The 12,949-nt window shown below is 46.8% G+C and overlaps 1 protein-coding gene across 1 annotated transcript in view; it reads right to left on the reverse strand.

The window, feature by feature from the left end:
- Positions 1–8,797: 8,797 nt before the first annotated feature.
- FGF18 (fibroblast growth factor 18) overlaps positions 8,798–12,949 on the reverse strand; it is a 72,999-nt gene continuing 68,847 nt past the window's right edge. The window contains exon 5 of the mRNA XM_074883506.1: positions 8,798–9,830. Within this exon, the coding sequence (XP_074739607.1) occupies positions 9,564–9,830 (267 nt within the window). The 3' untranslated portion in view covers positions 8,798–9,563. The remainder of the gene's footprint in view (positions 9,831–12,949) is intronic.

Here is a 12,949-nt window from a genome sequence, read left to right on the forward strand (position 1 = left end):
GGTCCTACGAGGCCATCATGGAGCATCTTTGCTGCTCCTTCAGCTAGTGCAGGAGTGTGAGAAACATAGGCCAATGTGACAGGACAGGGAAAGGACACTAAGCACACCTGGAGGTATCTTGTGCTTTCTTCAGAGCTGTTTAACATGGATGAAACAAAGTTGAGCCACCATGGCTTTCGCTGGGTGGGACACGAGAAGCACCCGTCCAGAAGCAGGTATGCTGCCCAACGTGTACCTGACCTGCCCTTCCAAGGCCAGTCTCCAGGCTCTCATAGTCTGAACCCAAAGATTAATCGCCATGCCATATGTTAATTTTCCCCAAGTCAAGAATCGATCTCTTTCATGAGTTTTGAAGTTTGCTGCCTTTCATTGAATTTCCCTGCCTGTGTTGGGAGAGCAGGTGAGCAGGAGATCCCAATTTAGTTTCTCTGCAGTCTAGACTATTCATTACTTTCCTGTCTCTAAATGAAGCAGGCGCAGTCCTTTCAATACCTTCATAAAGCATTCCCTCACCAGGCCTCTAATCATTTTCATTGTCAGCCTCTGAACACTTATTATTTCCACTATATCCCCTTTTGAGATCAGATATCCAGAGCAGAGCCCGGCATGTTAGCAAGGGTCTCCTCTGGGTCTCTGCTGTGAGCAGGCAGGCTTTCAGGAATATTATCCTTCTCTTTAACCATCCTCATATTTTGTTTTACTTTCCCAACAGCAAAAAGGAAAAAAGACCCTGGAGTCGTTGTGGATAGCTCAATAAAAGTGTAAATCATTACAATTAATTTGGAGACCAACGTCGTGCATGCATAGCTCAAAATATTCCTTGCCGTGCCTTGCCTTGCAGTTGTCAGGGGTGAATTTTATCTGCCATTGTGCTGCCCATTCACCTAGCTTTGTGTGGTCTGACAATATCTCAACCCAAGGTGGTATATGGTTGCAGGCACTGCCGCTCTCGTTATTTACAATGGCTAATTAAGATCCTGCTACAACCTTCATCCCACCCTTAATTCTTATGAAGCAGCCAACAAAAGGTTTTGATTTCCTTTTTGGCTGGAAGACCTTTTGGCTTCTGCAAAAAGGGGATTAAGAATGAAAGCACATAAAGGTATGTGCACAATCACAAAGTCATAACAGCGCTCCGAGTGCAGTCTCCCAGGAATGAAACGCAGCATTAGCAAGAAGGGCTAATTGGGACCGGTTTAAAGAGTGCACATTGTGTAGCCGAGTCCGGTAACACTTTTGATCAGGCAGACAACACAGCCACAAATTGCTTTCTTCCCCCTCCAAAATATCTGACCCCGCAGGAAATGGTGTTTTACCTTTCCCAAGCAACCCAGACAGACAGGCAGATGGACGGTGCACACTAGCTGGGTGAGCGCTGTGGGCCGCGCTGGTTGCTCTGCGGAGCGCAGACGGAACAAGTCCATCTCCATAGATTCCGTGAACCCCACACTCGGCCTCAGGGTCCCCGGAGGCTGGTGCTGGCTCTGACGGCAGTTGCCAATGCCACTGTCATCGTGACTGTAGGATCAGATGGAGCTGTACACATGCTGCTCGCCCAGACTTTCTCTCCAGGGAGTATTTTGGGCACTGCTGCCAGCTGCAGGTTCAGAGCAATTGCTCTGCGTTACCTGTTTGCCTTCAAGTGGAGGTGGGTGCCTCCAGAGAGCCTCCCAATTGCAAATCTTGCTCCAGAGCCTCACGATTGCAAACTTTGCTCTGGAGGAAGCAGACCTCCCCGCTGTCTGATCCTCCCCCAGGCGGGCACCCCTTGAAGGCTCTGCCCGGGATGCTGCAATCCCCAGAGCCTGTCCCCAGCCCAAAGGCCTCCCCTCTTAGTCCCTGCGTCACCAAGTCAGGTCTGCGCGCCAAGCTTGGGAATCTGGTTCGTTAGCTCTTGGCAATGCCACCCCCTCAAATGTCATGGCATGCACAAATCTATGAAAACCAGAGACCCGAGACATGTGTTTTTGTTTGTTTGCATGTGCCAACATTTCCAATGGCTCAGAAATGTGTGCCTGTGAAGGCTGCATGTATGTTATTCATTTAGGATCATTTTCAGCCCTTATAATAGGAGGCTCATTTTATCCTTTTGAAAGCTCTCGAGTAGAGATGATCACAGCCCTAAAGCCTGCCATGGCTGTAAACAACATTTAAGCTCCACATAGCTGTCTCTCCTTGGAAAATAGTCCCACGAAGGAGTGGAAAGGTTTTCACTATGTGCTTGTGTCAGATACATAGATAGATAGGCAGCTCATTCCTCTAGGCTCCTTTGTAAACCTCAGCCAAGATTTTTACATTCTGATTCATGCAAATACAATCATATGATCAAAGTAACATGTACTACCTCCCAGGAACTAATGCACTAATCGTTGGCGTGCCGCAGGCCATGGCCTATCTCACACCATCACTTTCCCTCCTTGTTCCTGACGCTGCTTCCTCCTGTCCTTGCACACAACATCCCTCAAGCAGACAGCTGGCTCTGAACCAGCTGGGACGGGGGCTACTTCAAGCCAGCTCTCAGTGCAGCCTTAACAAACACTCGGAGAGCCTTACCTTGTGTCCTTTCTGCTCCACCCATGGCAGAGTTTCTGATGGCACAACTCTCCCAGCTACTGATGGAGATTGGTGTACCCCAAAATGGGTGGGTGTCTCCAGACACCCTAGCTGGGAAGTTTTGGGGTGAAATCTCCCAATTATAAATTTCTCCCATGATTTCCACAGTTCCTTTCATTTACTCAGTGTGGAAGCAGGTTCAGAATTGCCTCTTTTGGGGAAAAAAAAAAAAAGGCCCTTCCAAGTCTGGGACCGTGCAAGCCAGTGAAAATGCAACTCAGGGAGGAGTGGGTCCTCGGCACTGGGAAGGGGGAACCACAGCATCATCTGCGGTGGTTCCCCCAGCTGGGACATGCTGTCCTGCATCCAGGACATCCCTCAAAATGCACCGGGAACCTCATGACACTTGCGCTGCTTAACCAAGGAAGAAACTCCCATTAGAGGCTTCAATGCGGTTACATCTTCTGTTATTCCTGGCCGCTGCGGTTGTTTTTTTCAAAACAAAGGCAGTGTTTTCTATCCTTTAGGCCCAAGCAGACCAATTTATCTCACTTCAGATTGGTTTGATGTGGCTTGGGAAACTCAACTGGTCGCTTCCCAAGCCCAGCGTAACTCAGTTATGCTCCCTGTGGCTCAGTCATGGGTCCCCCAGACTGGCAGACACCAGGGATGTGCAGACAGTTACCCTTTTGTCTGGTCCAAAACTGGAAATCAGTTCTTGCCTAGGGAGGTGTTGGCCACCTTCGGGTTGCCCTGGTTGGACTACAACTTTCCATAACTTTCTGAGCCGAAACAAGCCCCACCCAAAGCAAACATGGCCAGGTGCTGCAGCGGTGACCACCAGCCCAGAGCTCACAACTTGGCTTGTCTCTGCAGGTAACCACTAAATCTGTGGGCCTTGACTGCCAGGGAGACCTTGGTATGTGCCAGACCTTGCTGCGTGACAGGGACTCTGCAAGTGACACACCGAAGGGGATGCTCGCAGTCTACGTCTCCTTGGGTTGGCACCTCAACATGGGTGTTGCAAACTTAAAATGCCATGGGAGAGAAAAAACGGTGTTATGAGCTTTTTTTCCCATCAGCCAGGATTCAGCCTCTGGAGAAAAGGGAGTGGCAGCAGGGGGACAGCAAAAACAGGTAAGACAGAGCCAACCCAGGGAAAGTTTGGGCTCTGGACCACTCATCAGGCTCCAGGGAAAGGCAGTGGGAGTTATCATCCAGGGCCTTGGCCAGTGGAGCAAAGTGGTGTTTGCTAAAGAAATAGTAAACTGCCATGGAAATGGGGTTTTGGAGCGGGGCTCAAATCTATTCAGAGACTTTGAAAACAATGGTAACTGAGAAACAGGCAGGTGAGATTTTTTTACACATCAAATATTGCTTTTTGCTTTCAGAGTGAAGCTTCTGATTTCTCTTTTTTTTCCCTTTACAAATACCTATATTTAAAGAGATGAAGTAAATTGTTAAATAGGGTGAATTAAATGGTTTTGGTAAACCCAAATCTCTCCACCCAGTACTTTGTCTCACTTTTAAAAAAATAAAAGTTTCAGTTTGACCTGGTTTTTCCTCCCTCATTTTTCAGCTCACACCGTTGGATATAACAGAGTCTACGTAGGTTACATCATTCATGAGGAATCTCCTCTCATCTGTCTCCAAATGAATAACAACAAACATTCAAAAAATAATTGAAGTTTTATATATATCCCTTGGCCATCCAGGTGGTATGGCTGGCACGAGACATAGGCACTTTAAACAGCTGTTGTGAATCTTAAGTATAAACTTCCACCCTTTGGCACTACACCAGGAAATTATGCATAGGAATATACCTGCTTTCCCTTTGCAGCAGACAAAAATCAAGATGTTTAATACCTTGAGAGTGGACGGGAGACAAAAGCTGTTTTCCTGGGGAACACCCATGCTTTGTCTGACCCTTTCTGCTATGTTGGACAAGCAGGACTGAGCAGGGCTCTGGGCTGTGTCGCAACAGGTTTTGCAGGGGTTATATAGAGCTACACTGACATATGCACACCTCTGCCTCCTTCATCAGCAGATACCTGCATTGTAGAGTAATTCAGTGCCCTGAAGAACAACCACCGCTCTACACACACAGTTCTTCACGTATTACAACTTTATTTTTCAGAGGTAGGTATGGTAACATAGCATGCTCTTAGAGCCAAAGCCACGTATGTTTTGTGTTACCCAACCTATCCCACCTAGAGCCAACTCTGTTTACTCAAAGTCAGATCTTTCTTGGTGGAGAAACTCCCAGACAAGACAAACTGCTAGACCATCTTCTCCAGCTGGAGTCTGAGGTCCTGGCTGAAATCTCATTCCACTGCTTTTGTGAAAGTTCAGAGACACCAAAACACTCAGTGGCTCCAGGAAAGCTGAGGGACATCCATGGGGCAAAACACTGCCTGTAGCATCACGCATGTGCCTGTCAAGCCTTGCTCCAAGAGCTGGTGTAGACTGGGCATTTGCTTAAACCAGACCTAACTTCCACCTTGCCGTGTTTCCATGAGCCAAGGTAAATAAGTATTGCAAAGACCAAGGTGATTTGAGGTGGTGCAGAGGGGTGAGCCAAGCACAGGCCTCATGGTGCTTTCCAGGATCCTCCCCAAGTTCTGCTCCACTCCCAAGTGCATCTCACTCCAGACACACTGGGTTCAGGGACACTAGAGCATCCAGCTCATTTAGGCTATGGCCTTAACTCCAGAAGTCACGGACATAAAAACTGGGTCTTCTCATCACTGAAGCATTAGGGCAGCATCTCTTCCCCAGACTTCATTATTTTTGTCCCAATTTCTTCTTTCTCACCTTGTCCCACTTTGTGACATTTATTGGAGGAGCGTATCAGCTACGCTCCCAGAAGCTAATATTAACTGTGTTGATATCATACATGCTGGTGTGTAAGAGCTGTAGTTGAATTAATCAATTCCCCTGCATAGGTAGGATATACCTTTGGGCAGGTGCAATAACCCTTCACTTGCAAAAGGGCACAGTGAAAACTGTGAGTGCTCCTGGAAGACGCTTCCCCACTGCTTCACATCTGCAAAAAGTTCATCTCTAACTGTGACCCTGTGAACCAGCACTATGGGGATGATCTTAAACTAAAGAAGACTGCAAGAAAGTGAGCACCAAGTTTCACATGCTCGTGCTCCCAAAGAATGTGGTGCCAAAAGACAACTGTTGGAAAGAGGGGCACATCGGGCTCAAACAGGGCAGATCAGGTGCAGCAGCCACCCAGCTTTGCAGCACGGAGCCTCCAGTAGCACCTCCGTTTGCGTCAACAAGGCAGAGGGAGAACCAAACTACTTGGCTGTTGAGCAGGAAAGGCCACACCAGCTTTGGGGCTGCAGCTGCAGGGATGTCAACTTGGCCAACCGCTCCCACCTGCTGACAGCTCTGTGGTCCAGGAAAGGTTGCCACTGAGCTGGAAGATACCTTGCACAGGGACCAGGACACTCTTTGTCTTCTTGGCCAGTGGTGAGCCCTGGGCAGGGCACAGCAATGCTGTGGTGAAGGGTGACTGACTTGGACCAGACACAGAGCCCAGCTGAGCCTTCACCATCACAGGAACAGCATGGGAGACCCACCACCCACAAGGTCTTACCAAACAGCAGCCTGGTTTTGTGCAACATGCTCAAAGTATTGACAAAAAACTTCCCCAGACCTACAGTGTTTCCCTCCTGGGATGGACTCACATTTTGGTGTGCCTGGTGGCCCCTGTGCCCAGCTTCATGACAAAACCAACCACATTATTATCAAAGTGTGTCACTATCTGATCTCAGCTCTGAAAACATTGCTACAAATCTAGCAGTATTTTTTAAACAGTAGCTACAATATGTTTTTCTTAAATCCAATTAAGTAGTGTATTTGTTTTAAAATGTGCCCACCCAGAGCTCCACACACATTAATGCCATCAGTTGCTTCAAGCAATCACCTCGCGTTACACCCCATGCTCTTGAGGTTACTTCCACAATAGTAATTAAATCCTCATTAACAATTTTCAATTATAAAGTAAACCAAATTGAATAGCCTACACAGTGAATCTCAGCTCATATTCAGGGACCCCAAAGGCTTTCTGAAAGGAAGAAAAGTTAAACACCACAGACAAGCTGCTTCTCTAGAGTCTGGAGGTCAGCAGAGGGACCTGTCCAACGGGGCTGTTGACAACCACAACCTCTGGCTTAACCACCAAGCACCACCAAGCATGACTCAGGCACAGAAAAACCACATGCCTGGTGGCCACAAGCACAAGGCTGTCCATCACTGGGCATGTGACGGATTTCCCCTATTTCTGCTCATTTCTTGAATGTCTCCTCCCCAGAGCACCCTCTTGCCCAACGTGAAGGTGCTCTGAAGGGAAGCTGGTGTGAGTTCTTCTCATCTTTGTCCCTGATTCTGTTGTTAATAAAGCCTAAAGAGCAGGTGTTCAAACACAAATACTCAATGCACACAAATCTCTCTTGATGGCACCTAACGTAGGTGAGCACCATTATCTCCTCACCACACTGACTTTTCACAGCCCTAGGAACCTGCCTCACTGCTGTCCAGGAAATACTCTTGTAAACCAATGAAACAAGTGCCAGAGGTCCCTACCACCAATTGCATGGCCACTGGTTCCCACATGCCAGTCTCCAAACCCAGAGGGCATTGTGGGACAGGGAGCAGATCCTCCCTCATTGCTCTCAGCCTCACAGGAGATCCCTTCTGCCCAGACTTCTCCAGCATTTACCGCCTCCGCCCCTTCGAATTTCCCCAAGGGCAAACAAACCCTGTCATTCTGACATCAGTGCCACAGGCCATGGCGATATTTCAAGGAGAAAAAAGACACCCATAAATCCTTTCTCACTCTGGAAATCAATGGGGTTTCTCCTCTTGGAGGTACTAACACAGCAAATCTCCAGCCGCTCCCAGTCCTCCACCCCCAGCGCTCCTCTGAACCTTCCCCAAATCTCTCCCACATGAATCAATCTGAAGGCAAAGCTGGCAAAGCCTTCCAGCCTCCACCAACCAATTCCACCACTTTGCCATCATGTCCCGATTCCACGCTGGCCTCCCAAGTGCACCAGGAGAGCAGCTCCCAGTGTATTCACTGGGAGAGGGGCTGCGCGAGTGGCCGCCCATGCTTAGCTGGGGTGAAGGCAGAACCTGTAAGGCTGCCCGGCTTTTTGTGGAGCAGCACGGAGTGATCCTGCTTAGCACTGTTCATTTTTCTCTAGGCTTGTGAGGTTTGGAGATTGGTTCAGATAAGCATCCTCAAGTTTGCATGCTTATCATCTGCACCATCTCCCAAACGGCTTTGATCTGTAGGATTTGGCTGCAGCTCTCAAAGTTATCTTGAGAAAGCTTGTTCTGGGGAGAGTTGTTCTTCTGATTAACAAGAAAAAGCTTTCTTAGTGGCTTTGAGCATTTTCAGCCCTGGCTGGAATTAGGGAGTGTAACAATGTCTGCACACAGAGAGAAGGAAAAAGTCAAGCAAGCTTCTCCTCAGAGCTTCACTTGGTCTCAGTTGTCATTTCAGCTAAAGTTTGAGGTCAGTTATTTCATCTTGCTTCTTTTTCCCACTCTCTGTTTAACACCATCTCACATCCCCCCCCCCCCCCCCCGCCCCCACCGCATGGCTCAGTCTATATATACAGGTTCACACCTTGGGTTTATGTGTGGCTTTACATCATCCATATCCTATGCAAAACATGTGGGAGGAAAGCTGGCTGCACTGACCAGGAAAGCAAGTCACTGACGGGCTGGGAGAACGATGCAGGGCAAGGGAGAGGGATCTGTCCGGTTGAGGGCAAGTTTTAAAAGATACAATATTGAATCAAATAGCTGAAACAAATAGCCCATCTCAAAACCTCCAGTCAAGGAAACACAAGCCACACGTAAGTACGTGTTAATTGAGTCAGATGCTAATTTTCCAGTTTACCCCCTACTTGGCCAAAGCTTTAGGAAATATTTATTGGGCTGAAAAGTATCAAATTTACTCCTGCTCTTGAAAAATGCTGGTGTGGATTCCCCCCCTTTCAGCCCATCATCACCCCACGCAAGATTTCTTCCTTGTGGAAACAACAAGGGAGGAAGAGGAAGATGATATTAAGGAAGAGGAGGAATTACAGAATTAGCAGTGAAGCTTATAGTGGGGAAACTACCCCAAACATATCCTGTTGCCCTCACGTAAAAGAAAAATATGCATTAAAAAACCACTACTCAGGGAGGGGAAAGAAGTGTGAACAGCAAAAATATGTACATGTGTTTTAAATAATTTTTTTAATTGTTGAGGCAGTAATACTTGGTTCATGGAACTGCAATATACAGAGAGGTGAAATAAATAGCTTATATATATATAATATATATAATATAGCTGGTTTTAAAATATTCCCTTATCATTGGTGTACTAGGTCATCTTGTAGTCACTTGAATGTATTTAGCAGCATTCTCCAGAACTGAGCATAATGCAGGATCACAGAGCCGTGACACCTTATGTCGTCAGAAAGGTTACAGAAGATCGATGCGTCGAGAACTCCACGGAAACTCAATCACTGCGGCACACACCATCTTGTCTCGGGCCGGCGTGCAGCAGACAATAAATAGATTACTGCAAAACCGGCACTTTTCGGGGCAGGGTCTCAGTAACTTTGGGAAAGAACTTTGGTTTTCTTTGGTTTTATTTATTTATTTTTAATAATTACTTTTTTTTTTTTTTCCTCTGGGGATATGCTTGAAAAGTTGTCCTTTCCAAAAAAGCGAAATAAGCACCTGTGTGTCATCAACAACAAGAAGTCAATTTAAATAAAGCAGTTCATTTTGTTTTTCAAGTCACAATAAATCCCTAACAGCTTTTCCCCAGCGTTTGCCATCTAGTCTTTTATTAATTTTTTTTATTTTTATTTTTTTTTAAACACAATGTACAAAAATAGAGCTTCTTCCTTATTTTTAATGTAAAAATATTCCTCTGGTGCAGTTTTTTTTTTTTTTGTGGTTTATTATTGTGACACTGTTTTTGTCTATTTTTAACTGGGGTTGGTGGGTCGTATTCTCTTAGTCCTCTTGGTGACTGTCGTGTACTTGAAAGGTTTCTGTATCTCCACTTGCCCCTTTGGGTACCTCTTCATAAAATGTACATCTTGCTGGTTTTCCCGGGTCTTGGGCCCTTTTCGTGGCCTCCCTTTTTTGGTGAATCCAACATACCAGCCTGAATATTTTGCTGACATCAGTGCCGTATAGTTATTTTCTAGGACTTTTTCAATGAAGACGCACTCCTTGCTGGTGCCATCAGGCTGAAAAAGGAAAAAAAAAAGAAAAAAATTCATTATCCAAATGCAAGCTCAGTGACCAAAACCCAATTTGGCATCAATAAAATAATCACATCTGGACCTTGGTTTTGGCTCAAACATTGTTAATCGGAGCAGTAACAAACATCAGCTGAAATAGAAATGATTAAAAAAAGAAAAAGCATGAAAGCATGAGGTCATAATTCCATTTTTTTTAAACACTCCTATCCAAGGAGAGAAAGACAACAGTTAAGTTTACCCGGGGCAGCTCCTTCAACTGCAAGCAAAACAAGACATTTAGCTTTGCTTTTCCCATTAGGAAAGGAGGATAAATTGAACTCGTGCCAGGGAAACATCATATCTAATCAGAAAAATTTTAAAAATCAGAATCTCATATGGGCCAGACAACAGCATTTCCCCTTCTACCACTCACTTTTGATATGTTTTCTGAAATACCTTATGGGCTTGCATCCATAACTACCCAAATCCCATCAAAATCATTACAAGCCTTAGTCCAAGTCTTCCCAGTGCTTTGAAAACTCTGCCCTGCAGCATCTCGGGCATGATACCTGTCAAATAAACCGTGCATGGAGCTCCAGGGATGAGCCAGAGGGGTGCCAGAGGCATTGAGGTCCCCGACCCCACTCCAGTCCCTGGGACCCTGGAGAGCCCCGAAACCAGTGGTGATTTTGGAGCCGCATTGCACACCCCAGGCTTGGCTCCAAGTCACATCCCTGAGTGATGTGAGCAGTGGAATGGGCTGTCCCCACGCTGGCGCAGCTCCCCAGATGGGATGGAATCCCAACGGCATCCCAGTGCGGCTGCAGCTTGTGGCAGCAGTGTTCTCAGCCACCAGACCTGCCCCAGCCCCACTGCCAGAAGGGGTGACACAAGTGCCTGATTTTACACCTCTGCTCTCTCAGGGTAGGTTTTTGTTTGGAAGACGGTTTCATTTCTGGTGGCAGAGGGGACATTGTCCTTCCTCTTTCCCAACTTTCAATCTCAGCCTAAAAGCAACCACCCAAAGCTCAAGGACCCGGCTTAGGAAGCCATGTCCCTAAATTACTTTCCTTCTCACAAAGGGAGCCAGGATTAGCACAGAACTGGAGGCCAGAAGCTCCTGTGCATGAGTGCTGCTCCCAAACCATCCTGCAGCAAAACACCCACCCTGCTGGGACTCCTTTCCCAATGCAGCCGCTTGTTCAAGACTTTGGCAAACGGTTCAGCTCAGCTTGGAGATCTAGACTAACAGACCCAGAACTGCACTTTGAATGCGGCAGCATGTGGATCTCAGGCTGGATTCAGGACTCTAATTTACACAGCATACACAGCACTGGAGGGAGTTAAGAATCACAGAACGGTTTGGGTTGGAAGGGACCTTAAAGATCATCTAGTTCCAACCCCCTGCTATGGGCAGGGACACCTTCCACTAGCCCTGGTTGCCCAAAGCCCCGTCCAACCTGGCCTTGAACCCTTCCAGGGAGGGGGCAGCCACAGCTTCTCTGGGCAACCTGTGCCAGGGCCTCACCATCCTCAAAGGAAATAATTTCTTCCTTATATCTAACCTAAACCAGTTTAAAACTGTTATCCCTTGTCCTATCCCTACACCCCCTGATCAAGGGTCCCTCCCCATCTTTCCTGTAGACCCCCTTTAAGTACTGGAAGGCCACTATAAGGCCCTATATGGGGGCAAAGCCAGATCTGCCATAGGACCAGCAATCTCCATCCCAGGCTAGGCACAAAGGTCCTAATTTTATCATCTACAACTGGAAGCTCACAAACACTTTGATGAATGACAGAACTGGGCAAAGCTCAGTGGTTCCAGATCCTGGGGGGGTCGTTCTCCAAGCCCTGGGTTTGATCAAAGCCACATGAGTGGGGAAGGGGGAAATCAGTCGACACCACAGGGTTCCACCAGGTTTCAATGGGAAGCCATAAAACCAGCCCCAGGTTTCTCAGGGCTCAGCCCACTACAAACCCTTCCCCTATGAATAGAGAATTTTTAAACAATACCATGGCTGAGTTTCAAATCCACCCAAACCCAGGTGCTGATGAACCGACCGGATCCATACCGCAGGGGGAGCAGGTAATTGGAAAGGCTGTTTCCCCCACACTCGTGGAAAGGTCCTGGATTTGAGCCCTGACCTTGTTGCTAGGAGAATTAAGGCATTTTCATGCAATTTGGGAGGTTTCCACTTCTACTGCAATGTCAGTTTCTCATGGAAAACGAAGACTGGAATGAAAAGAAAACGTGTGTGTAGGAGGGGGAAGTTATTCTATTAATAACATAAAGTATTTACTTATACCTTCAAATTTGCCGACAGAGCCTAAGACGGAGACAGGAGGTGGAGGAATAATAAGGTGCAACTTCAGGCCAACCTCAGGGCTAATTTGAAGTAAACAAGGTGCATGAGATAAAATAAGTTCGTTCTGGAAGAGGAAGAGCTAAATGATTTGATAACATGAAATTACAGTAACATTTACAAGTACCTCAAGATTAATCAGGATAAGGACCTCACTTCCCCAAACAGAGCATTCCTGTACATGCTAAGACACGTCAGAGACAGACAAATGATTTTCAAATACTTACAAGATGATTTTACAGCATTTGTTATAATTCTCAATAGAATAAATCACTCACACATATTGCCTACACCATGGAGAACTGGACCCATGGTAATCTATTAGGGGAAAAAGCAATTTATGAGGGTTTTCAATAATTTTTAAGTGTCACCTTGTTTTCAGCAGGTGCCCATCACTTAAGGTCTAATCGTGTCCCTATTTAAACATCACAAAACACTCATTGGGTCTGTCACCCATCTCCTCACTCCTCCAAAGAGAGGAGGAGGGAAGAAAAAAAGGCTTTGGCCGAGCATCACTCCCCCCTCCAGCCACCTGCTTGCCCTTTCCCAGGAGCTCCCAGAGCAATCGCTTACTGCCGACACGGGGCTGCACCCTCTGCTGCAGACGCCAGCTGGGAGATTCTGCCAAGCCGCATTTCATACATACTTAACTGTCAGGATGCACCTTGCAGAGTGCTTGCCCTTCAGAATATGGAGGTTTATGTTTTGAACTGATCCTTTAAAATAAAGAAGAGTTCTTGAAAGCCTCAGAGCTGTGCAGGA

Source organism: Strix uralensis, chromosome 14 (genome assembly GCF_047716275.1).
Source record: "Strix uralensis isolate ZFMK-TIS-50842 chromosome 14, bStrUra1, whole genome shotgun sequence".
NCBI lineage: Eukaryota > Metazoa > Chordata > Aves > Strigiformes > Strigidae > Strix > Strix uralensis.